At 47.4% G+C, this 25,231-nt stretch overlaps 1 protein-coding gene and 1 pseudogene across 5 annotated transcripts in view; both read right to left on the reverse strand.

Annotated features, from left to right (window-relative positions):
• Window positions 1–1,218: 1,218 nt before the first annotated feature.
• The window catches only part of PRIM1 (DNA primase subunit 1), a 129,195-nt gene continuing 105,182 nt past the window's right edge, over window positions 1,219–25,231 (reverse strand). For 3 of the 4 annotated variants that reach the window (XM_083729436.1, XM_083729438.1, XM_083729437.1), the window contains exons 3-14: window positions 21,056–21,213; window positions 20,556–20,662; window positions 19,202–19,275; window positions 18,016–18,152; window positions 16,000–16,058; window positions 13,961–14,070; window positions 12,325–12,416; window positions 11,500–11,620; window positions 11,064–11,133; window positions 8,667–8,758; window positions 5,519–5,617; window positions 1,219–2,797 (exon numbers count right to left, since the gene is read on the reverse strand). In XM_083729436.1, coding sequence (XP_083585562.1) covers window positions 2,778–2,797; window positions 5,519–5,617; window positions 8,667–8,758; window positions 11,064–11,133; window positions 11,500–11,620; window positions 12,325–12,416; window positions 13,961–14,070; window positions 16,000–16,058; window positions 18,016–18,152; window positions 19,202–19,275; window positions 20,556–20,662; window positions 21,056–21,213 — 1,139 coding nt within the window. In that variant the 3' untranslated portion in view covers window positions 1,219–2,777. Of the gene's footprint in view, window positions 2,798–5,518; window positions 5,618–8,666; window positions 8,759–11,063; window positions 11,134–11,499; window positions 11,621–12,324; window positions 12,417–13,960; window positions 14,071–15,999; window positions 16,059–18,015; window positions 18,153–19,201; window positions 19,276–20,555; window positions 20,663–21,055; window positions 21,214–23,301; window positions 23,446–25,231 lie in introns of those variants that run through there. The other variant, XM_083729439.1, reaches the window with a different exon arrangement.
• LOC310839069 (checkpoint protein HUS1 pseudogene) lies at window positions 24,074–25,076 on the reverse strand (annotated as a pseudogene). The gene has a single exon. The product of its transcript is annotated as a checkpoint protein HUS1 pseudogene (transcript).

Below are 25,231 nucleotides of genomic sequence, written 5' to 3' on the forward strand. Positions count from 1 at the left end.
GTGCCAAAGAAGGATAGAACATTCTTTATGCATGCTACAACAGCTGCAAGAATACTCATTGCAAAGTATTGGAAGACACAATATCTACCCACCTTGGAAGAATGGCAGATGAAGGTGATAGACTATATGGGACTGGCAGAAATGACTGACAGAATCCGAGACCAGGGAAGAGAGACAGCGGAAGAAGATTGGAAGAAATTTAAGGACTATCTTAGGAAACATTGCAAAATTAATGAATGCTAGAATGACGTTGGTTTAGAAATTATGTGGTTTCCAGCGGTAATGGTTTAAGTATATAGAAAAGAAAGGTTAAAAACTAAATGGAAAATAAGGGAGAGGATTTGCTGAATTAACAATTAGAAATTGGAATACAGAAAGGGGAGGTATGAGGAAGTCGGGGAAGTAAGGTATAAGAAAATAAGGGAATGAAATTATACTTGTTTTTTGTTTGTGTTTGTTTGTATTGCTGTTTTGTATTGTTTTTATAAAAATTTTTGAAACTTTAATAAATATCTATTTAAAAAAAAAAAAAAAGGTTGTGGTTCGAATCCCCGCGACAGGGTGAGCTCCCGTTGCTCGGTCCCAGCTCCTGCCAACCTAGCAGTTTGAAAGCACCCCAAAAAGTGCAAGTAGATTAATAGGTAAGGTAAACAGCGTTGCCATGTGCTGCTCTGGTGTCAAGTGTTCTGTTGCGCCAGAAGCGGCTTAGTCATGCTGGCCACATGACCCGGAAAAACTGTCTGCGGAGCGGACAAACGCCGGCTCCCTCAGCCTGTAAAGCGAGATGAGTGCTGCAACCCCAGAGTTGTTCACGACTGGACTTAACTGTCAGGGGTCCCTTTACCTTTACGGGATAAGAATTGCTTGACAAAGATTCCACAGCACACATTTGAAGCACATGGCACCCTCCAAAGAATCTAGGGCACTGTGTTAAGGGGGCTGAGAATTGTGACTCCATGTGGGGGGAACTAGTCATGTGTTAAATATGCTTTTAATGTACGGTGTGGCTCTCCATGCAGACAAATCAGAACTGATGCTCAATAAGAAGCCAATGTCCTCTAACCTCTGCACAAACTTTCTTCAAACAAATCAGGGTGATTGCTCAATGGGCAGGACATCTGGACGCAAACCCTTGTGTCTATGCAACCATTTGAGGAAACGCATGTAAACTGGAAGAGAGTAGGTTCTCTCCTTTCAGACCGTATGCAAGCTCACAACTTTTGTGGCTCTTTTGAAAAATTTATTTATGAAAATGTAAAGATTTTAGGACAACGGAGCTTTAAATATAAAGAAAACCAAAAAGGACAACATGAACAAATTCCTTCTAAGGTGATAAAATAAAACAGTCTTAACATTTAGCCTGTACAGAATTAAAAGAAAGATAACAACAACAGGAAAGTGGGGAAGGCACTGCTGGTTACAGCATAGATGTTGCATACATTAATGTACACAGCCTATAAAATACATGGAGCCAAGCTGCTCAGCCTGCTTTTTGGGTACTACAGAGGTGGGCAATGTACACATGGCTATTATGCACACTTCCTGCAACCCTCTCCTGACTTCCCCCCTATATTTTGTCACAAAAAATCATTCTGGAGCACTGTTAAGGCCTTATGCTGCTTTATTATAATACCTGCAACTCAGAGACTGATTTAGGCTGCAAACCTAATGACACTTACCTGGGAGCAAAAACCACTGAATTCAATAGGGCACACTTCCAAGTAGCCATGGCTAGGATTATGGTGTGTTTCAGTGGGTGTGGCCAAAAGTTTGTATAGCTCTGGCAGAATCTCTGTGTTGCATCAACTTAGCTTTTGTTTTCTTTTTGCTGCTAATAGAAATCAGCAGAGTCTTTGGTAGCAGGAGTGGGCAGGAAAAAAAAAAGACTTGGAGGCATATTAGGCTGAGAATTAAGCGCTGCTGCCTTAACACATGACCTGCAGATGGCATTTAGCTTGGTGGCTCACAAGCAGAGCAGGTCTGTTCTAGTGCCTCTCATGGGGGCAAAATGCAAACTCTTGAGAATGAAAAGCTGCCCAGATATTTACAGAAAATACCTAGCTTACATTCATTAACTCAGGACCCTTAATCTAAGAGGCATCCTACTCAAAAGCAAATGCATACTGAACTTTCTGCATTAAAAAAATGGGGGCAGGGGCAGACAAAACCAACAAGAACTATACTGGAAAATAGAGGATGATGAGGTAATCAGGGCTGCTTAGCACATTGCCTGTTGCCTCTTTTGCCATAAACGTGCCACAATGTTTTCTGCCGAGTTCTTGGTAACCAAATCAAGTCAGGCTCCCTCTCCTTTGAAGTACCATCCAGAATTTCCTGTTCTTTGAAGTTTATCTCAAGGAGAAACAACACCACACCATTTTTTTCTGTGCTAGTATGTGATTTAAACTCTTCTTTTATCTGCTACCAGTGAAAGACACATCATGTTGAGTAGGCTCCCACCTGATGCGGAATTTCAACACTACTGCTGAATGCTTAAATTTTAATCATGTGGGTGGTTTACATCAGGTCCTTTAGCCACATGGGCTCTGTATTCTGCTGCTGGCACCTACAAGACTGTGAGCTCCTAATTCTATTCTAATCACCAGCCCTTGGATGGGGGGGGTTATCATTACTTTGGTCTGCTTCTGTAAATGAAAGTGGTTGGCTGCTGCAAGAATCTAACTAGGCAGCTAAAAATACGTCCCACTGCAGATGAACACAGCTGTCTGGCTGCACGAAAGGGTCCTCATTACTGCACATCGAATGTCAAAAAAACTTCAGAAATCCAGTTGCATATCTAAAAAGAGAAAATATACCAGTAAGGCATAGTTTGAAGGTATTATCTAACATGTTCTGTAACAAATTAATAACTATAGTTATTATTCTGCCCTTCACCCTAAGGCTCCAGGGCAGGTTGAAAAATTAGAATACAATATTAAAAATAGTTTAAAACAACTTACAAAAGCATGCCCCAATTTATTTATTTTTAAAGCTGCAGAACTCTAAGGTGGCTGCAGGAAAAAGGCACCAAGCAGAAGTTGAGGAACATATCATTGATCACCCCCCCGCCCCGAAAAGTGGAGTATCTGCAGAATGAACATCCACACCAGGGTGTCTTTGCACAACGGTTCCAGAGTTTTGAATATTGCTGGATTTTTTGCAGCAAGTTTAAAAAAGAACAGGGATAACGAGGGGCATAAACTGGGAAACTGACACAATGATGGCTTTGTTTCTGGGGCTTTTTTGAGGATCGGTATAAATAGTACGGGCAACGCTATAAAAGGCATGTCTGGAGGGGCCCTTAAACAAAGCAAACAAAACAGCATTGTTACCCAAAATAGCCCGGTGTCGAGTTCCCTGCTCCGTAGCATGTAATACAATGTTCCCTGCCATCTGGACATCACTATGCTGTGTTTCCCTGACCTCCACTAGAAGCAGCCAGATACATAAAACAGAGAAGCCCAGTGTAACGACACCAGTGGAAGTTGTACCACGTTAGGGGGTGGTAATGAGAAAACTAGGGCAGCTGTTTTGGGTGACAGACCCACATTTCTTATCCGTGGTTCTGCCTTCAGCCTAAGGCTGTGTACATGCCATACATTTAAAGCACCCTCCCAAAGGATCCTGGGGTCTGTAGTTTGTTAAGGGTGCTGGGAATTGTAGCTCTGTAAGGGGCAACCTACAGGTCCCAGGATTCCTGGTGTGTGTGTGTGTGTGTGTGTGTGTATGTACTTTAAATGTATGGTGTGTACATAGCCTCTGTCACAGAGCAAAATAAGCCAAACTCCAAAATCAAGCCATACAAGAATAACCAAAGCAAATGTCAAAGTGAAGGATGCAATAGAGCTGCGGTACATATCTTCTGTAAAGCAAGGGTGTTCTGTAAAAAAACAACCTTCTAAAGTGCGCTTATAGGTCCCCAGTGACTGCATACAGTGGCAACAAACTGGTGTTTGCCCATTGGTTTGAAAATGTCTGTACAGGGGAGAAAGGGTTAAAATGTAGACCAATAGGAAAGCCGAGGCGGAGCCTACCTGTTTATAAAAGGGCTTAGCCCAAGTTTTGGGAGTGGGTTGTTGGTTGGTTTTAGTGGGTTGGTTGGTTGGTTGGGAAAGGCAGTTGGAAAAGCAGTTGGCAGGCAGTTGGAAATAGAGAGACAGTTAGTGCAGTGGGTTCTTGTGTGAGGGGAAGGTAGAAGAGATAGAGACAGGATAAAATAAGACTAAGAAGGTAAAGAGTAACAACGTTTGGAATGCAGTTAAAATTTGTTTGTGTCTGCAATAAACTACACTCTTAGAATCATAGAATCATAGAGTTGGAAGAGACCACAAGGGCCATCGAGTCCAACCCCCTGCCAAGCAGGAAACACCATCAGAGCACTCCTGACATACGGTTGTCAAGCCTCTGCTTATAGACCTCCAAAGAAGGAGACTCCACCACACTCCTTGGCAGCAAATTCCACTGTCGAACAGCTCTTACTGTCAGGAAGTTCTTCCTAATGTTTAGGTGGAATCTTCTTTCTTGTAGTTTGGAACCATTGCTCCGTGTCTGCTTCTCTGGAGCAGCAGAAAACAACTTTTCTCCCTCCTCTATGTGACATCCTTTTATATATTTGAACATGGCTATCATATCACCCCTTAACCTCCTCTTCTCCAGGCTAAACATGCCCAGCTCCCTTAGCCATTCCTCATAAGGCATCTTTCCAGGCCTTTGACCATTTTGGTTGCCCTCCTCTGGACACGTTCGTTTGTCAGTGTTCTTCTTGAACTGTGGTGCCCAGAACTGGACACAGTACTCCAGGTGAGGTCTGACCAGAGCAGAATACAGTGGCACTATTACTTCCCTTGATCCAGATGCTATACTCCTATTGATGCAGCCCAGAATTGCATTGGCTTTTTTAGCTGCCGCGTCACACTGTTGGCTCATGTCAAGTTTGTGGTCAACCAAGACTCCTAGATCCTTTTCACATGTACTGCTCTCAAGCCAGGTGTCACCCATCTTGTATTTGTGCCTCTAATTTTTTTTGCCCAAGTGCAATACTTTACATTTCTCCCTGTTAAAATTCATCTTGTTTGTTTTGGCCCAGTTCTCTAATCTATCAAGGTTGTTTTGAAGTGTGATCCTGTCCTCTGGGGTGTTAGCCACCCCTCCCAGTTTGGTGCCATCTGCAAATTTGATCAGGATGCCCTTGAGTCCATCATCCAAGTCGTTGATAAAGATGTTGAATAAGACCAGGCCCAAGACAGAACCCTGTGGCACCCCACTAGTCACTCTTCTCCAGGATGAAGAGGAACCATTGATGAGCACCCTTTGGGTTCGGTCAGTCAGCCAGTTAACTTGAGAACCTGACTGAGACTAAGTGATTTACTGGGGAGGACCTGGTTGGTGGCAGCAGATTAGTGGTGTACGGGTCAATAGTCCGTGAGACGACTGGGGGCTTCGTACGAACGCCACACAAACGTTTGGGAAAAGCACAGGTAGCACAAGCCAACCCTCTCATTCTGACTCAAGCCCTTACCGCTGGCCTTGAGACGTTCCTTTTTGTGAGATTTTTCCATTTCCTCCAGGAACTGCTCAAAGACTTTCACATATGGAGCCAGGCTGGTTTTTTTGTAATCTATAAACAGAAGACATACAACAAAGTATGTTGTCAGGCTGTTCACTTTCCATGCTAAACTAAATAATCCAAACACACGGCTGGGGAAGCTGTGGCCCTCCAGATATTATTGGATTCCGACTCCCCGAGCCCTAGGTTGGCATTGCCAATGCTCAGGGATTATAGGAGAAGTAGTCCAACAACCGCAGGAGGGTCTCAGGTTCCCTATGCCCTTTTACAACAGAAAAGGGAGTATGTGGCTGGATACACACCATCCATCTAAAGCACACAGACTGAATAATCCTGCAAACTGTTGTTTACCCTGGAGGGAGCTAGAATTCCTAGCACCCTTAACAAAGTACAGTCCCCAGAATCGGTTGCTGAGGTGCATGCGTGTGTTTTAAATGTGTGGTGTATACACAGCCTGTATCTCATCTGCCCCTGAAGGTAAGGGACACAGATCAGCTTTCTCCACTAGACTGAGATGTTTTAATACACTTCCCCCAGCCTGCTCTGAGCCAGCTGGGAGAAAAAGCAGCAGAGCTCTGGAACTTACAACAAGGCAGAGTGAGATTTGTTCCCATTCTCCCCTGCCACCCTCCATGTGCTCTGATCAGTGTTAAGAGAGTCAGTCTCCTAATCGCACATTCTAGCCCAGGGGTCGTCAAGGTCTTTGGAGGGTGGGTCAGTTCACCGCATCACAAACCTCCTGGTGGGCTGGAGTGCGTGTGCGCACGCGCATATGGCAGAGAGGGCTTCTCTCTCCCCCAGCCCGTCCCGTCCCGTCCCCCTGCCTACTTATCTAGGGTGCTGCCAAGAGGCAGAGGCTAATGGTGGCAATGGAGGAGGAATGAGCAGCCTGAAAGGGCTGCTTTTGGGCTGCTCGTTCCTCCTCCGTTGCCACCACCAACAGTGGAACGGGAGGCGGCGGCGGAATAAGCTGCAGTGGCAAACAGCTTGCTTCAACAAGGGGCTGCTGGAAATGCACTCAGCCAGCTCAACCTCAGCCCCCTTCTTCCTCGCCACCGCTCGCCCATTGGCTAGGGCCTCAAAACTTAGCAGGCGATTGGCCGGCGATTTGCTGCAGAAGGAGGAAGGATAGAGGAGGAAGGAGGTTTTGCCATGGTGAGGGAGAGGGGGGAAAATGTTGGCAAAAAAAAATTGGCGCCTGTGCCGCAAAAAAACCACCACGCAATCCAACCGCTGATCCATGGAACTTGCCATGGGCTGGTTCCAGGAGGCTCATGGGCTGGATCCGGCCCATGGGCCTTAGGTTGCCGACCTCTGTTCTAGCCCATGGGTCAGCAAACTAAGGGCTGTGGGCTGGATAAGGCCCAATTGCCTTCTGGATCCGGCCCGCGGACGGTCTGGGAATCACTGCATGGATCGCCAGAACGCGTGTTCTTTCCCTTGTCCTCACACAGCAGCAACAGCAGTGCCTCCTCCCTCCCTCCTCCTGGCTTCTCCCCACCCTACCTAGAGGAGGAAGGGGGTTGGGCTTTGTTGGTGCCAGCAGCGCTTGAGTGGCCGCCATTTTAAGCAGCCCCTCTCTGGAGTCCCTCCGCTGCCGCCAGCCCCTGCCACTTGCAAGACACAGGTAAGCAGCCACTAGAGCTCTTGCATCATCCCCTCCAAAATAAAGTCTGGGCCCCCCAAAGGTCTGAGGGACAGTGGACCGGCCCCCTGCTGGAAAAGTTTGCTGACCCCTGTTCTAGCCAAACAGGCTATAAATACGCACGTGTCAGGGTTTGGCCCTGAATGCGTGTGACATGTAACTCTGGGGCCAAGCCCCTTGCAGGCCTATGTAAGAACTCAATGGCTGCTGTGTATCTTTTGTTTCTTTAGGATAACATACGTTACATTTGTGCAACAGGACTCCCCCCCCCTCCCCAAATTTACTCTGAAGCACTGGGGGAACCCCTAAAACAGATTTAGGGGTTGTCCGGGGGGAGGAGAGGGGGAGAACATTCCATATGCAAGCAGAAATCTTTGTGCTTACGGAATGATTGCCATGGCGCTACATTGGATTCTACTCATTAATTATTATTTCTTTATGGGTGAGATTCAACCAAAGGGTCCCATCAATTTGTGTGATGCCCCCCCCCCCATCTCCTCCTTGGTGGCTCAGTGGGTGGTGGTTTGGCAGAACTCTGGAACATTGCATGTGGGGGAGAGAGAGATTGTCCTTTCTGGCAAGTGAAAATACTGGATCCTGCCTTTTCTCCCAAGTCCAAGGCAGCAAACAGAAAAATGTTAAGCCAACACAGTATAAAAAAACACACAGTACAGTTGTACCTCGGAAGTCAAACGGAATCTGTTTGACTTCCAAAACATTTGGAAACCAAGGTGCGGCTTCCGATTGGCTGCAAGAAGCTCCTGCAGCCAATCGGAAGCCGTGCTGAACGTTCGGGATCCAAAGAATGTTCACAAACTGGAATACTCACTTCCGGGTTTGTGCCATTCGGAAGCCAAAACGTTTGACCTGCAAGGCGTTCGTCAACCAGGGTACGACTGTACTTAAAACATTTTTTAAAACAATTAAAAAACCATACTAAAACTTCTAAAAATTGCAATATTGTTGTGATTATACAGTGGAACCTCGTTTTTTGAGCGTCTTGGAAGCCGAATGTTTCAGAACCCGAATGCTGAAAACCCAGAAGTACCGTATTTTTCTGTGTATAAGACTAGGTCCCCCCCCAATAATGTCAAAAATTAGGGGGGCTTTTATACACAGATAGTGCCGAGGGTGGACTGGCGATTGGTTGTTGCCCAAAAATAGGGGGCATCTTATACATGGGGGGTCTTATAGATGGAAAAATACGGTAATTGCTTCTGTTTTCAAACACACCTTGGAAGTCGAACGGCTTCTGCGGCATGTTTTTCCATTTTCAACACTGAAATTGCTGACAGCCCCTTGCAACTCGGTTGTCGAACGTTTCAGAAGTCTTCCGGAACAGATTATGTTCGACAACCAAGGTTCCACTGTATACGTTTTAATATTGCCTTATTACAATCTCATGTTTGAAAGTGGGTGAAGATTTCACAAGGTCTTATGCTGCCTTCTACGAACCTCTGCTTCGCCGAGAGTTTTCGGGCTCCCCGTCATTTTCTTTTGCATCCCCCTCATCATTGCTAACTGTGTCCAGCTCATGACAGAGGCGGCTAAAACAAAAGAGAAACATCAGGAATCCCACAAAACCTGGTAAAAAGGTAAAGGTAAAAAAAGGACCCCTGACAGTTAAGTCCAGTCTCGAACGACTCTGGGGTTGCAGCGCTCATCTCCCTTTACTGGCAGAGGGAGCCGACGTTTGTCCGCAGACAGTTTTTCCAAGTCATGTGGCCAGCGGGACTAAGCCACTTCTGGCGAAACCAGAGCAGTGCACGGAAATGCCATTTACCTTCCCCACTAAATTATTAATGGCTAACAACATTACAGCGGTGCCCCGCAAGACGAATGCCTCGCAAGACGGAAAACCCGCTAGACGAAAGGGTTTTCCGTTTTGGAGGTGCTTCGCAAAACGAATTTCCTATGGGCTTGCTTCGCAAGACGAAAATGTCTTGCGAGTTCCTGCGGGGTTTTTCCCCCTCCCCCCCTTTTCCAAGCTGCTAAGCCGCTTATCAGCTGATCCGCTAAGCCACTAAACAGCTGATCCGCTAAGCCGCTTATCAGCTGGTCCGCTAAGCCGCTTATCAGCTGGTCCGCTAAGCCGCTAATAGCGCTAATCCGCTTGCTTCGCAAGACGAAAAAACCGCAAGACGAAGAGACTCGCGGAATGGATTCTTTTCGCCTTGCGAGGCACCACTGTAGCTTCGTACACTGGATACACCAGTTACAATAATAATAGTAACAATAATAACTACTACTACTTATAGTGGTAGTAGTAGTTTCTGGGGCAGCAGAACACAGGTGTTGAAAACTAAACAGAGCAGGCACCAGGCAAGCCTCCCTAGGGGGAGCCCAAGGATCCCACCTGTCTCAGCTGCCAACCAGGCCGAGGCTCCCAACCAGGCAGATTTGGGGGGATGTGTGCTGATATAATGTTTTTTTTGTGTGTTTTTTAAAAAAATTAAAGCTTTGGATTTGGAAATTACATTTTTGCAATGAAGAATGCTATGATTCAGAAGCTCATGCTAAGCTTTGATCTTTCATTTTAGGATTTTCAAAATATTGCTGCGATTCCCTTAAAGGTAAAGGTAAAGGGACACCTGATCATTAGGTCCAGTCATGGACGACTCTGGGGTTGCGGCGCTCATCTCGCTTTATTGGCCGATGGAGCCGGCGTACAGCTTCCTGGTCATGTGGCCAGCATGACTAAGCCGCTTCTGGCGAACCAGAGCAGAGCACCAGAGCGGTACCTATTTATCTACTTGCACTGAACTGCTAGGTTGGCAGGAGCTGGTACTGAACAAGGGGAGCTCATCCCCTTGTGGGGATTTGAACTGCTGACCTTCTGATCAGGAAGCTCTAGGCTCTGTGGTTTAACCCACAGCGCCACTCTTCTAGTAACATTCTCTCCTCAAATCCACCTTCTGTATAACAGGGTGGAACTCTTTCAACAGCTTGGTCCTATGCAGTTTAGCACTCCCAAACCCACTGATGCATACGATCAGGCAACGTCGGGGAGTCCTCTGTATGTTGTTGGACTACATCTCCCATCACCCCTGACGATCAGCTGGCTGGGGTTGATGGGAGTTGGGGTCTAACAACACCTGGAAGGCCACAAGTTCCCCAGCTCTGGGCTATGCCAAAACTGAGGCAGAATAAAGTTGTAACCTAACCTGGGACCTTATTAATAAATCTCATCTATTACATTTTTTGGAAAGTTGTTTGTTCACTATGCATTTTGACACTTCATACAATATCGTAAAAAAATCCTGCATAATGGTTCTACAGATCAAGCAGCAGGAGGTTTTCCTTTATGTTTGGACATAACTGGTTACCATTTTGAAGCAAGGTGGCGGACTGAACCTTTCAAAACTTCAGTGATTGCAACTACCGATTTCAAAACTGCACCATTTATTTATTTTTTGTTTCTTAGAATTCCCAACCAATGAAGGGCACGAGGCTGCAGAGATATGAGGGTTAAAGGAAATTAAGAGTAAGAAACAGGAGTTTCCTCCCCTCGATTAAAAACAGCTACGGGAACAGTGATGCCTCTGTTAACCCAAGATGCTGTAATCCTCCTAGTCCAGTGACCTAAGGGTCTAACCACATGAAGAGCAGCTGATATGGTGTCTTCCAGATGCTGTTAGACTGCAATGGCCATCATTCCTAACTGTTGGCCAAGATGGCTGGGGCTGATGGGAGTTGTAGTCCAACAGCATGTGGAAGCCACCACAGTGGCTATCCCCAGACTACGCAGTGAAGGTAACACAGACTGCTGCAGCTGCTCTGTGCTCCAAGAGACAAATGGCAGCGTGTGCTGCGCTTCAACTTTCCATGTGCCCAAAGCTGGATCATTCGTACCTTATAGTGGGAACAGCAAATGGATCAAATTCATCCAGTTTCTTCAGGTCAATTGGAACTGAAATACGTCCTAAAGGAGTGCAATGAGCAAGTTAGAAGGGGCCTTTCTGGGTGCCAGCAGAGATATAACTCTACATGCTTTGGTGGGGAAACAACAGTACTGCTACTACCACTGACCAAGATGGTTTTATCTCACCCTTCCTCCACAGCTCAGAGCGCTCTAGGTGGCCCTCTTTGATTTCACCCTCTCAACAACCTTGCAAGGTAGTTTAGGCAGAGAGACAAGCGAGTGGCCCAAGGACACTGGCAAGAGTGAAGCTGGCACACCTAAGGGGATATGTGAACTCCCAGATCCAAGACCAAAGGCCCTAGCCAACACCCTATTAGATCCCCATCTTGACTAAAGGAAGGTATGTTGAAGCATCATGCAACCAACCTGTTTTGGGGTGAACACTGAAGGGGCTCTTCAACAAGTGGTTGATTCCTTTGCTGACATTCATATCTAGCCGTGGAAAACAGTACTGAAGCATGATCTCAGCCATTTTCTTGGGTGTGTTCTGGGAAGGAAGAGGAAGATTGGAAAGGGTTCAAACTTTGGAGGATCTTTTGTAGGCATTTGTTTTTCACCCCTCTATTAGAAGGAGGCTACGCTGTGGGTTAAACCACAGAGCCTAGGACTTGCCGATCAGAAGGTCGCCGGTTGGAATCCCCGCAACGGGGTGAGCTCCTGTTGCTCGGTCCCAGCTCCTGCCCACCTAGCAGTTTGAAAGCACGTCAAAGTGCAAGTAGATAAATAGGTACGCTGCTCTGGTTTGCCAGAAGTGGCTTAGTCATGCTGGCCACATGACCCGGAAGCTGTATGCCGGCTCCCTCAGCCAGTAAAGCGAGATGAGTGCCACAACTCCAGGGGTCCCTTTACCTTTACCTTACAGTCACAGAGGAAGGGTTGTGCCACCACAGCACCTAAGAGAGAGCACTCTACGACTGCAACGCTGAACAGTTTTATATTGGGGGCAGGGGTGGAATCAGCAGAAGGGGTTAGTGAGAAGTGCTTTTTATCAAGACGGGTTCAATCACTGCCCATCCCAACACTCCCATTGCTTTAGAATTCAGCTGTCAATCCCACTTCTTGGTCAAGAAATAAAACCTCGCCGGCTTCTCACGCTGCTTTGCTCCCCATCACCCAGTGCTGGCAGCCTAGGGACTTACCCAAAAGATTCTTATCATGCACATGCCCCCCCCCGCTACCTCAAATACTTACACCGTGTCTTTCCATTGCTTTCGTCAAAAGCTCCCAGCGCTTGACCGAATCGTGCTTTTTAATGAATTCCTGAAGCAGTTCTTTTCGAACTGGTGGCCAAATTGTTAAGGAGTTTCAAATCTGGTCCAAGGCCTGCTGGGGCCTGGGGCAGAGGAGCCCTGCTGGGTCAGACCAAAAGCCCATGGAGTCCAGCATCCTGTTTGCATAATGGCCAACTGGACGCCTATGGAAAGCCGACAAGCAGGATACGAACACAACAGGATTCTCCCACTCAAGTTCCCCAGCAGCTGGTATTTAGAGGGATGCTGTTTCTGCATCAGTAAAATTTGGGGCATCACATGGCAGGACGGAGTCTCAAGCAAAGATATGATCTCCCAAACTCACATTATCAGCATGCTTGTACAGTCATACCTCAGGTTTATGAACGCTGTGGGTTGCAGACTGTGCCAAACCCGGAAGTAGCGGAACAGGTTACTTCCGGGTTTCGGTGCTCGCACAGAATGACATCACGCACATGCACAGAAGTGCCGAATCGTGTCACGCAGCGCTTCAGGCTGCGAACACTGTGGGTTGCGAACGTGCCTCCCGCATGGATCATGTTCACAACCCGAGGTATGACTGTACTCCTGTCTCAGTAAGATATACACTGGCTCGGTCGTGTACACAGAATGGGAGATAGCAGGAACCCCAAGGATGTGCACTACGGGGAGCTGGCTTCAGGCACCAGGCCTGATGGCAGACCAACTCTGTGCTGCAAAGATTGATGCAAACGTGACCTGAATGCTGGCAACATTACCCCTGCCATATGGCACTCTCTGGCAGATTATTGCAATGCTTGGAGATAGACAGAAAGACAGGTTGTGCATCCCTAGCAGTGACCACAGGAGGAATGCCTGCTGGGAGGAGCGCAGAGAGAAGCAACGCCACGGTGCATCTGCAGCAGCACAACCAGATGCCTTCATCTGCCCCAGTTGCAACAAAACATGTCTCTCCTATATCGGTCTCCAATGCCATAGCAGGCGCTGTAGAAGAAGAAGAGTTTGGATTTGATATCCCGCCTTTCACTCCCTTTAAGGAGTCTCAAAGCGGCTAACATTCTCCTTTCCCTTCCTCCCCCACAACAAACACTCTGTGAGGTGAGTGGGGCTGAGAGACTTCACAGAAGTGTGACTGGCCCAAGGTCACCCAGCAGCTGCATGTGGAGGAGCGGAGACGCGAACCCGGTTGCTCAGATTACGAGACTACCGCTCTTAACCACTACACCACACTTGTAACCTTCCAAGTTTGAATTCACCCCCAAAGGCAAACGGATGCCAACAACAACAGCCGCTGCCGATACGGGATAAATCTGCTTCCTGACCCCTGCATCAACACAAGTGCCAGTAAACAGACCCAGGGGTATCTGGATTTTTGGCCCCATGGCCTTGACTATTTATTGCAGGGAAGGGGAAGCTGTGGCCCTCCCAAAGTTAATGGAACCCTAACCCCTATCATCCTTGGCCGTATACAATGTTGGATGTGAGTTGCAGCCCAACCTCTGGAGGGCCACAGGTTCCTCATCCCTGATTTTATGGGCATCTCACTAGTAAGATGTGCAGCACTCTCTGGCACGCCCCATAGGCTCTTGAAAGGATATTCTCTGGGACCAAAGCCAACACTTTTTCATAGCTCTCTTTACTTCCAAGAATGTCCTGCTCGACAAGTGCATACTCTCTGAAGTAACGCTTCACCACATTTAGAGATTCGCTGCAACAGAAGAGGGGAAAACATCAGAGAGTCAGAGGGGTAACTTTGGTGGAGAGGCAGGTGAATGGGCACAAGGAAGGTTACCGAGGGCATGGGCTGAAAGCACCGCAAGTGAACTATGTCGTCAATCATCTGGAAGCACAACATTCCTGCTATGTATATAAAGCTCAGTTATCCTCCTACGTATACAAAGTTATCTTTTATAAGGTGCTTTGGAGTAGGTGGGTGGCCTTTGCCCTGAAAGGTGCAGTATGTTTAGACACTCGCACACCACACATAGCATTTTGGGAAAGAGGGAATTTCAGCAGGAACAGCCTGCCACACAGAGGTGATAAAAGCCTCAATGGCATTTCATTTGCTCTTGCCTAGGTCTGCGGAAATATGTACAGTGGTATCTCTGGCTGTGCACAGGATCCATTCCGGCGCTTCAGTCGGATGCCAAGGAATTCGCAACCGGAGGTGCCTGTTCTGCGCATGCGCGCAGCAGGGTAGAGGGCTTTTGTGCATGTGGCGAAACCCGGAAAAATACTTCCGGGTTTGCCGCGTTCGCATCCTGAAGGATACGCAACCAGAGGTGTGCGTATCCAGAGGTACCACTGTATTGTTGAAGAAGGGAGCTGCGACATAGTATGGCATCATTTTGTAGTATTGCCACACCCAACCCTGGTAGAAGAGCACAAATATTGCTAGAAGGGAAACGAACAGGTCTTTGTTCTGTACAGATTGCATAAATAGGATGCATGCCAATGGGCATGCATTCCAGCACTTGCCCGCAGGAGGAGAAATGTAGATATGGCCTTGGAATTAGTAATGTAGCAATGTCTCTGTGCCCATTAGGGTAATGTGAGTTGAGTGGTTAATGTGCATAACAGCTGGCCATTGTGCACATCCACATGGGGAATGTGCACATAATCTGTCCATGAAAAGGGAATTCTGCACTTTCTCCAGTCATTATGCATAGTCTTCAATGGGCCTTTCCTCCACTTCACATCTGAATATTTACCCTTGGAGCTGCATTAACCACAGCCTACCCTAGTTTTGGGTCTAAACCACAGAGCCTAGGGCTTGCCAATCAGAAGATCGGCGGTTTGAATACCCGCGACGGGGTGAGCTCCCGTTGCTTGGTCCCTGCTCCTGCCAACCTAGCAGTTCAAAAGCACGTCAAAGTGCAAGTAGATAAATAGGTACCGCTCCAGCGGGAAGGTAAATGGCGTTTCCGTGTGCTGCTCTGGTTCGCCAGAAGCGGCTTAGTCGTGCTGGCCACATGACCCAGAAGCAGTCTGCGGACAAACGCCGGCTCCCTCGGCCAGTAAAGCGAGATGAGTGTAGCAACCCCAGAGTTGTCTGCAACTGGACTTAATGGTCAGGGGTCCCTTTACCTTTTACCCTAGTTTTAGGGTTTTAGGAGTAGCCCAAAAGCTCTCCCATTGCTCAAGGCTCTTATTATAGTCATACCTCGGGTTAAAAGTCGCTTCGGATTAAATCTTTTCAGGTTGCGTCCCGCATTGACCCGGAAGTAACGGAACGGATTACTTCTGGGTTTCGCCGCTCGCCGAGACGCTAAAAATGACGTCACGCATATGCACAGAAGTGCAATCCGCGTAGACGCAGGTTGCGTTCTGCTCAGGATGCAAACGGGATCCTGTATATAGAAGGCTCTTCTAAGCCCCCTGGTTCATGGTTAAGTGAAACAGAATGCCACTGAAGAAAGCTGCCCACGAGCCTCATCAATAGTTGCACCTATAGCTTCTACTCACCCTTCTCCATCAGAAAGCCACAATGCAGTCCATCCCTCCTTATTCCATAGTGATTCTCAGCACAGCTTAAAACAACACTTAAAGCTTAACATTTGCTGAATAACCAATTCAGGATGTGCAACCTCTTTATGCTAGAAATGCCATAAATTCCCTGGCTGTTGCCAGAACTGACCTGATGAAAGGGTGGATGTTGTCTGGAAGAGTCACCTTCTTGATGGTCTCTTCGCCACCCTGTGAAATATGGAGGTTTACTTTAGGCTGGTTTCTTTAAGCATCTTTCAGTCTATCTAACATTTATTGGATGAATTTCCCCCCTAAATTGATTTTTGATTTTATTGTTATTTACGCTTCATACTGTATTTTATGCTGGGTTTTTTGTAGCATCAATTAAGTGTTTTAAATTTGTTGTTAGCCGCCCTGAGCCCGGTTTCCTGAACCGGGAAGGGCGGGGTATAAATAAATAAATAAAATATTATTATTATTACAGTGGTGCCCCGCAAGACGAATGCCTCGCTAAACGAAAAACCCGCAAGACGAAAGGGTTTTCCGATTTTTTAGCGGCTTCGCAAGACGAATTTCCCTATGGGCTTGCTTCGCAAGACGAAAGCCCATAGGGAAATCTCCGGGGACAGTGGGGAAGCGCAGCGCGCCTTCTCCTCTGTTCCCGGACCTGTCCTAAGGCTTGCAGTGGGAGGTCCGGGAACAGAGGGGAAGGCGCGAAGGGCTTCTCCTCTGTTCCCGGGGCTTGCGGTGGGAGGGTTTTTCCTCCCCACCGCCAACATTCAGAACAGCATTCTGAATGTTGGCGGTGGGCAGGAAAGCCCTCCTCCCACTGCAAGCCTTCAGGACAGGTCCGGGAACAGAGGGGAAGGTGCGCAGCGCTTCTCCTCTGTTCCCGGGGCTTGCGGTGGGAGGAGGGTTTTTCCTCCCCACCGCCAACATTCAGAACAGCATTCTGAATGTTGGCGGTGGGGTGGAAAGCCCTCCTCCCACCGCAAGCCTTCAGGACAGGTCCGGGAACAGAGGGGAAGGTGCGCAGCCTGCTGCCCCGCGCGAGGGGCGCTCTTAAGCAGAGCGCCCCTCGCACCGGGCCGACATTCGCCGCTTGGAGAGCCCTGCGGGGAAGTCCTGCAGGGTTCCCCAAGCTGCGAATGTCTGCGCCGCGCGAGGGGCGCTCTGCTTAAGAGCGCCCCTCGCGCGGGGCAGCAGGCTGCTATCCGCAGCTTGGAGAGCCCTGCGGGGAAGTCCTGCAGGGCTCCCCAAGCTGCGAATGTCTGCCCCTCACGCGGGGCAGCAGGCTGCTATCCGCAGCTTGGAGAGCCCTCTGGACCTCTTCTGAAGGCGGGTGGGGGGCAAAAGTCTTTGTCCCCCCTGCCTGCCTTCCCGGGGGATTTTAAAATGCTGGCGGGCGGCAGCGCTGCCGCCCGCCAGCATTTTAAGATCGCCCCGGACAGCGGAGAAGTCTCTGCTGTCCCGGGAAGGGGGGGGGAAGCAAAGACTTTCGCCCCCCCACGTCGGCCTTCAGAAGAGGTCAGGGGACAGACTGTCCCCAAACCTGGTCTGAAGGCGGTTTCCATAGGAACGCATTGATTGATTTTCAATGCATTCCTATGGGAAACCGTGCTTCGCAAGACGAAAAACTCGCAAGACGAAAAGACTTGCGGAACGAATTAATTTCGTCTTGCGAGGCACCACTGTATTTCCAAGTCAGTTTACAAACAAGAAAACACTTAAATACAAAATAAAGAAAACTAGAAGCTCAAAACAGCCAGCAAGATTAAAAATGAATCGAAAATGCACCAGAAAATTCAAAATATGCAAAATGAGCTCTGGTTAATGCCACTCACCCCTCCACTGACAGCAAGAAATGTCATGCTTTATGGGCTTCCCAGAGGCAACTGGCTGGCCAATGTGAGAACAGTGCTCAAGTAGATGAGCCTGTGGCCCGATCCAGCAGGATTCTCTGTTAATACACTTAAAGATTGCTTCTGGTCATGACACTGTGCTCTGCCTTTCCTTGTCCTAGGGGCATGTCCCAACGTGACAGGCCAGTATAGTAGCTTAACTGGGCCACTGATTCTCTGCCCTCCAGTGTCACATAATCATAGAATTGTAGAGTTGGAAGGCACCCAACCCCCTGCAATGCAGAAATTAAGTTCCACCTCCTTCTGTCCTAAAGATACCACACCTTCACAAGGGAGAGATATTCCACTGCTGCAGAGCGGAGACTTGAAGACCACTTCCTGACCGATTCATCACACACCCAGCAATGAACGCCTCTCCGTCCCGAGTACACCCAGAGGCGGTGCTTGATGCCAAAGTCCTCTGGAGGTGCAGAAGAGCAGAGAAGAAAGCACAAAAGGCAATAGCTTTGACAAGAATGCATGAATAAAACCTTAGTGCTGCGAGTGCTCATAGCGTTCTGCATGCAGCATCCCAGCAATTCTTACAACAGTCCCGTAAGGTAGGCTGCCATTATTATTCTTATATTGCAGATTGGCTGGGGGGGGGTGTGGCAGCAAGGAAAGACCGAGAGTCAGAAGGAAACAGGCCTTGATCAGGGCTAAAGTGAGATTTGAGCAAGCATATCCTGAACTGCAATACCACACGTGTTAGTATTTATACCAGCAGATACTAACACCCACACACATACATAAATACAGCAATATAAAATAACAGGAGCATTCCATCGGTACAAAGCATACGAGGAGGGTAAAAGGGAAGAGCCAATTCAGCAGTTTACCAATCTGCAGATATTGCTGGCGAAAGTTAGGCTGCACGGGCTGACACTAGTAACAGAGGCAAAAGCATGAAAAGGAAAGTCAGGGAGTCCCCATAATTGGGAGGCTTACAGAAGTTGGTTGTAATCATATCCACTAGAAATTTAAGGAAAATTGACCTTTCCTGACTGCAGAATGATACATTAGGTACCCTCTTAAAGACACCATTCCAGCCCTAGGACTTAAACATGGAAAAGGAACCGTAGCTTTCATGTCCGTCCTGTCTCTCTGCTTGGATAGAAAAAGCTGCATCAGCACAGCAATGTGCAACCTCCTGTCTTTTCAGACCCAGAATTCACCTTTAATCACCATCTGCAGGATGAGACCCAGTTTTAAAGTCTTTAATGCATAAGCTTAATTTGCCCCCCATCTGTTTAGGTTGGAAGTTCCTTGGGACAAGGACCCACCTTCTTTTGCTTACACTTCCCAAAAAGGTTCCACAAAAGCCAATGGTACTAGATAAATCCTATATTATGAAAATATGGTACACACTGCTGGAAGGCGCTTAAACTATGACTTGGGCGAGTCTCCGAAAGAAAGGTGGACAAAATGGTCAGTCTGGCAACAGTTGCTACGTGGCCATTGGCCACTTACCTACGAGTGCCCGATCTATGATGCGGATGGCAATGGTCATTAGAGTCCAGCACTTGGGGCAGATCTCTGCAGAGCTGAAAGAAGAGTCGTTAAAAAATGAAGCTCTGATTAGTTTAAAAATATAACCCACGACTCCCACCCTTCAAGGAAGCTTACAAAACCATATAAAAACCACAACAACCCAGTTCAGACATTAGTTCTAGACTCTGGTTTATGGAACAGTGGAAAAATGTTGGGGCTGAGAACTCATCCTCTCCTCCGTTGGCTTAAGTACTAAGACCCTGGACTGCATTAATCCAGAGTTTTATGTTATGTCCAAACTAGGAAGCTCTAAGTTAATGTCCCTTAACAAACAAGGAAGTAAGTCAGGGTGTGATCTGCTAAATGCTCTTCAGCCCAAAGTGGGCAGTGTATTTTTTAACACACACAGCCCAAAGGCAGTGAACAACCAAATCCAAGAGGCTATTCTACAGCTTCAGGATTCAGTGGGAAGAGGCTCATATGTAATGAGTGGCAATTTCACTGGACATGGGAAGTCATTTGACACTGCATCCACACAGTGGACACCCCATGTTCTTGCACACATTCTGAAGGTTCAGAATGGAAAAAGGATTTTCTTTTAATGAAATAATTTGTACGATTTCGTGTTGCATTCAACACTTAGATCTAGCATCCTTACTATTATTAGGCATGTGGGACAAAACAAAGGGTGGCTTCCATTATCCAGTCCCCCTGCAATCTTCAGGCTGCAGGCCTATCCAGACTTACCTGGCAGTAAGTCCCGTTGAACACAGTGGGACTTACTTCCAGGAAAACATGCACAGGATTGCACTGTCAAGGCTCCTCCAGGTGACCTAGCTAGTCATTTGTACAACCCCCCCCCCTTCTGAATGAATTTCCCTGTCACTTTCCAAACTGCAAAAAGTCTGGTTCTTTTTTAAAGTGGATTTGTTGTGCCAGGGTGACAGGGCCCTTCAATCCTCTTCTACTGTACAGACCTAAAGTTCTGGTATCCACTTGTGTGGGAATCCTTCCCACAAAATACTGACAGTCTAGACTCCCATTTGATGTGCTGTCAAGGTTCAGGGAATGCCCACACATGGAAATAAAGTACAAAAACAGACAATAAGCTTAAAGTAAAAACGAAACAAGTTTCTAGTACATAACTGTTACAACAACGCTGGAAGCATAGAAGTGGGCAGTATCTTTTGAAGTTCAGAGCAGAACTCAAGAGTGATCAGTCAATGGAGAGCGAATACTCTACCCACCTTCCCAAACATATATAATTATCATCCTCACCATCAAACTGGCTTCCTGTCCCCAAATCACTATCCCAGAAGGGTAATAGAAATACCTGCAGCATCTTCTAACATCATCGTAATCTGTCATGTCTATATCAAATACGAGCTCTTTTTCCTGGGCCTGGAAGGCACCTAGGTGTACCATGTTGTGCTGGATGGGCTGCAGGGAAGCAAAAGGGAACAGAAATAACTTAGAAATGATAGCTGCTTACCATAATTTAGAATTTTATTTCCCTGCCTTGTGACAGTTAACTAATTGGGGTTTTTTTTCAACGGTTCCAGTAAAATTATGTTTGATCATATTTGTACGGTCAACAGGCCAAGTCTTTTTTAAGCCAGTTAAATGGTGGACTCTAGGGCAGGCAGTTTTGAAAACCTTTTCTAAATCATTTTTATAACAGGATTGAGGAACCTGTGACCCTCCAACTGTTGCTGGACTCCAGCTCCCATCAGCCGCAGCCAGAAATGCTAATGGCCAGGGTGATTATGGGAGTTGTAGTGCAGCAACACCTGGAGATTCCCTGGCCTGGCTTTATAGCATTGAAGTGCATACCTTGTGCGAATACACAGCCCCAATGTCAATTTTGTAAGGGCACATTTTCTGGATCTCTTTTTCCAATTCCAAGGGTGTGTTGAAAGATTGGTACCGCACGTAAATGTCATCGCGGAGCGTGAACGAAAACTCCCTTCGCTGAAAGTAATTCTTTGGCACTGCAAAAGGAAGATCACATGCTAGTTACATGGTGCAGCACAGTTTCTGCTTTGAATCTCAGCTCTTTCACGAAGCTGGCAAGGTGGTCCTAGGCAAGATGCTGTTCTCCACGCCCCAGTTCTCCTTTTGCAATATGGTGGAATAAGACAGCACACTGAACACTCTAAATGTGCTATATAAACGCTAAGTGTGATTATATTTTAGTCAGCCAGGTCGGCAATAATTCAGGAAAGTCCATACAAGAAGTCCATACAACCCTAAAAATTCTGCGGCCAGCAAAATGTTGGGTCCTCCTTAACCGTCCTCTATTAGCTGGGCTGGTCCTCTGTCCAAAAGTGTCTGCTATTTGCAGAGCCTTCCAGTACAATTCCACTTTAAAGCTAAATAACAATAAGAAGAGAAAGCAGAGGCCTTGAAGTTGTCCATCATTCGGTCATAGATCATTCAGTCACAGTCTTCCCCACTATGGTGACATGTATTGTATTGCACTAATTATATTTGCATTTATGCCAAATACATGAGCACGTATAAATTTTATACATGTCTGTGTTCTCTTTTTTAACCACACAGGTGGCCACGCTAGCCAATGCCAGACGGGGCACGAAGTTGGCAGTGTTACCTTGTATAGTGCTTCCAAACACAGACTCTTGGAACTGTACAGTTGGAAGGGACCCCGGGTGTCATCTAGTCCAACCCCAATGCAGGAAGATGCAGGTGGCCTGTATGGGGATCGAACCTGCGACCTTGGTGCTATCAGCACCACCCTCTAATCAGCTGAGCTGACTGAGTTGGGGAGCTTCTGTTTAGAAGAGAGGGGAACAAGCCCCGTTGTATATTGGGGGGGGGGGGCGCTGTGTGGAGAGAGTCTCTTCCTTTAAATTCCTGGGAGCTTACCTTAGTGAAGACCTCACTTGGAAAAGCAATATAACTCAGGTGGTTAGGAAGGCCCAACAGAGACTCCATTTTCTCAGGGTCTTGCGAAAGAACAATGTTAAACAACAACTGATGACCTCCTTCTACTGGTCCACAATAGAAAGTGTCATCTCATATTGTCTCACAGTGTGGTGCCTTGACAGCCACGGACAGGAAGTCTTTACCGAGGGTGGTGAACACAGCACATGATATCATGGGCTGTCCCTTGAGTCTGCTAGATAACATCGCAAGGGATCGTTGTGAGAAAAATTCTCAGGGATGATTCACACCCTGGCCAGCAACTCTTTAATCTTCGGGCAGGAGATATAGAAGTATAATCAGTCGTACCAACAGGCTTAAAACAGTTTCTATCCGGGGGCTGTTAAGCTGCTGAACAGAAAATAATATAGTGCAACTGACTTTCGGGGTTGGTGAGTTGTGCAACAAGCACACAGAATGCAATGAGATTGAGTGTTGGGGGGGGGGAGGGAGGCTCGATTAATTTATTGTACACAGGTTGTACATTGACAATAAAGTTATTATTACAGTGGTACCTCGGGTTACATACGCTTCAGGTTACAGACTCCACTAACCCAGAAATATTACCTTGGGTTAAGAACTTTGCTTCAGGATGAGAACAGAAATTGGGCTCCTGTGGCGCAGCAGCAGCGGGAGGCCCCATTAGCTAAAGTGGGGCTTCAGGTTAAGAACAGTTTCAGGTTAAGAACGGACCTCCGCAACGAATTAAGTTCTTAGCCTGAGGTAGTCCACTGTATTATTATTTCAGTTCATCGTAGTTGATAGTCCCTCTTCCACAAACCCACAGAACTTTTTCTTTTGGAAACCTATTGCTCCTGCATCTTGCAGTTGTGCGTTCCTCAATTAATTCCTCAGTTAATTACGACTCATTTCCCTTAGCTACCCCATTTTCTTTGATCTGGGCGCCTCCTCCCGTTCCAGCGCCCACCATGAAGGGCGAGACCAGGCGCGTTTCTTCGCCTTCTGCATATGCTCAGAGGCACCCGTGTTGCAAGGCTGTGGGGGCTGAGCCCCGCCCCGGAGCACTTACGCGCCTCGACCACCTTCCCCCCAGTTGGGGGGCTTCCCTTCCGCTCCCTCCGCAGCTCCAGGGTCCCAGGAGCGCGCCTCTTCCCCCCCGCCCGCTCCTGGCTCACCGTCGCCGTAGCGCAGCCACCGCCCGTAAAGGCCGAAGGGGAAAACGCGGCGGTAGTACAGCGGCAAAAGGTCGGGCAGGGAGCCGGGTTCGAAATCTGCCATGTCCGAAGAGAAAGCCGAGCGCGCGCGCGGGAGAAGCCAGGCTCCGCCTCCCGCGTCTCGAAGAACCAATCAGAGGAGCGCCGCGCTCGGGATTGTGGGAGTTGTAGTTCCGGCGAGAAAAAGCGGCCTCTGAGGGGCTCTAGCGGCCCTTTACGAAAATGTTGTTTAGTCGTTTAGTCGTGTCCGACTCTTCGTGACCCCCTGGACCAGAGCACACCAGGCACTCCTGTCTTCCACTGCCTCCCGCAGCTTGGTCAAACTCATGCTGGTAGCTTTGAGAACACTGTCCAACCATCTCATCCTCTGTCGTCCCCTTCTCCTTGTGCCCTCCATCTTTCCCAACATCAGGGTCTTTTCCAGGGAGTCTTCTCTTCTCATGAGGTGGCCAAAGTATTGGAGCCTCAGCTTCACGATCTGTCCTTCCAGTGAGCACTCAGGGCTGATTTCCTTCAGAATGGAGAGGTTGGATCTTCTTGCAGTCCATGGGTCTCCCAACAGTCTCCTCCAGCACCACAATTCAAAAGCATCAATTCTTCGGCAATCAGCCTTCTTTATGGTCCAGCTCTCACTTCCATACATCACTACTGGGAAAACCATAGCTTTAACTATACGGACCTTTGTTGGCAAAATAAATAAATAAATAAATAAATATTTAAAAAATTTAAAAAGTTCTCTCCTTTCTGAGGGCAGATGAAGGCTCTTATTCCAAGAGGCTTTTGGGAGTGGCATTTTTTTTAAGCGAAAGGGCATATAATAGTGTTGTGCTGTTTTTACTGTCTGGATTTTATGGTATTTTATGGTCTCTTTCTTGTGAGTAGATCTTTGGGAGCCTGCCTACCCTGGGAGGATTCCCAAGTTCTTTAAAGTGAGTTGTAACACACACCAGATCAGTTTCTGTTTTCAAGTTCATTTCTCCATTAAATTTGATTCTATTACTATAGAATTGTAGAGATTGTTCATTCTCTCCACAGCACTCCTCCTATTCCTTATGGTCTTGAGCACTGGCAGATAAATGCTGCCATCAAACTCTGGCCCAGCCTGCTACTCCCTGAAGTCATTCTGCAGCTTTCTTGGGATAATTCCCACAGGAATGTCATGAGCCACAACAGGGCTAGAGCTGGCCATACTCTTGCTACTGTGAGGTAAGGGCAATGCTTATTAGTCAACTTCACTTCCTTGGCATTCTGTTTTCTAAGCTCTGGAGAAGTTTCCAGGTGTTAGCTCTAAATAAATTATTATTTTGTCTGCAGTTGTTCCCTCCATCAGGAACTCATCGAAGACATTTCCCTGACTGAGCTCACACTGCAGGGTAGCCTCTCTAGTTGCCACTTTGCCACTGAGGATGAAGTCGGGTTTGTCTACCATAAGGCGCAAGGTGCAGGTCTTGGCTAGCCTGGCAATTGTGTTCACACCACTGAAATGGTCAAGGCACCTGCCATCTGTGGTATTGGCTCTGAAGCGCATTGGGGGAGGAACAGATAGTGGCTCAAGGGAGAAGTGCTGCCCCCTCCGCAAAACTCACGTTTGTTGATCCACCCACTTTTACCTCTGCCCAGTGTAAAAGTTCTAAGCTGAATGTGCATCAAATGCTATGCCTGTATGCATAGTGTGTGAAACTTAGTGGAGGTTTGCATTTGCAGGATTTCTGTTTTGCAGAGAACTGTAAGGTCCGTGTTGTGTATTGAGTCAAAGGATTTTATATCTGTATTATTATTGTCTGTATTGCATTAGGGTAAAGTAACTGCCTTTTGGTTCCAGAGGGTACAGCTACTATTGGTTCATTTAAGCTGCTGTATTTGGATCCTCTGTCTTATTGGTTTCCTCCAA

The sequence above is a fragment of the Podarcis gaigeae genome, assembly GCF_964106915.1.
Source record: "Podarcis gaigeae genome assembly, chromosome: 2".
NCBI classification, from domain to species: Eukaryota; Metazoa; Chordata; class Lepidosauria; order Squamata; family Lacertidae; genus Podarcis; species Podarcis gaigeae.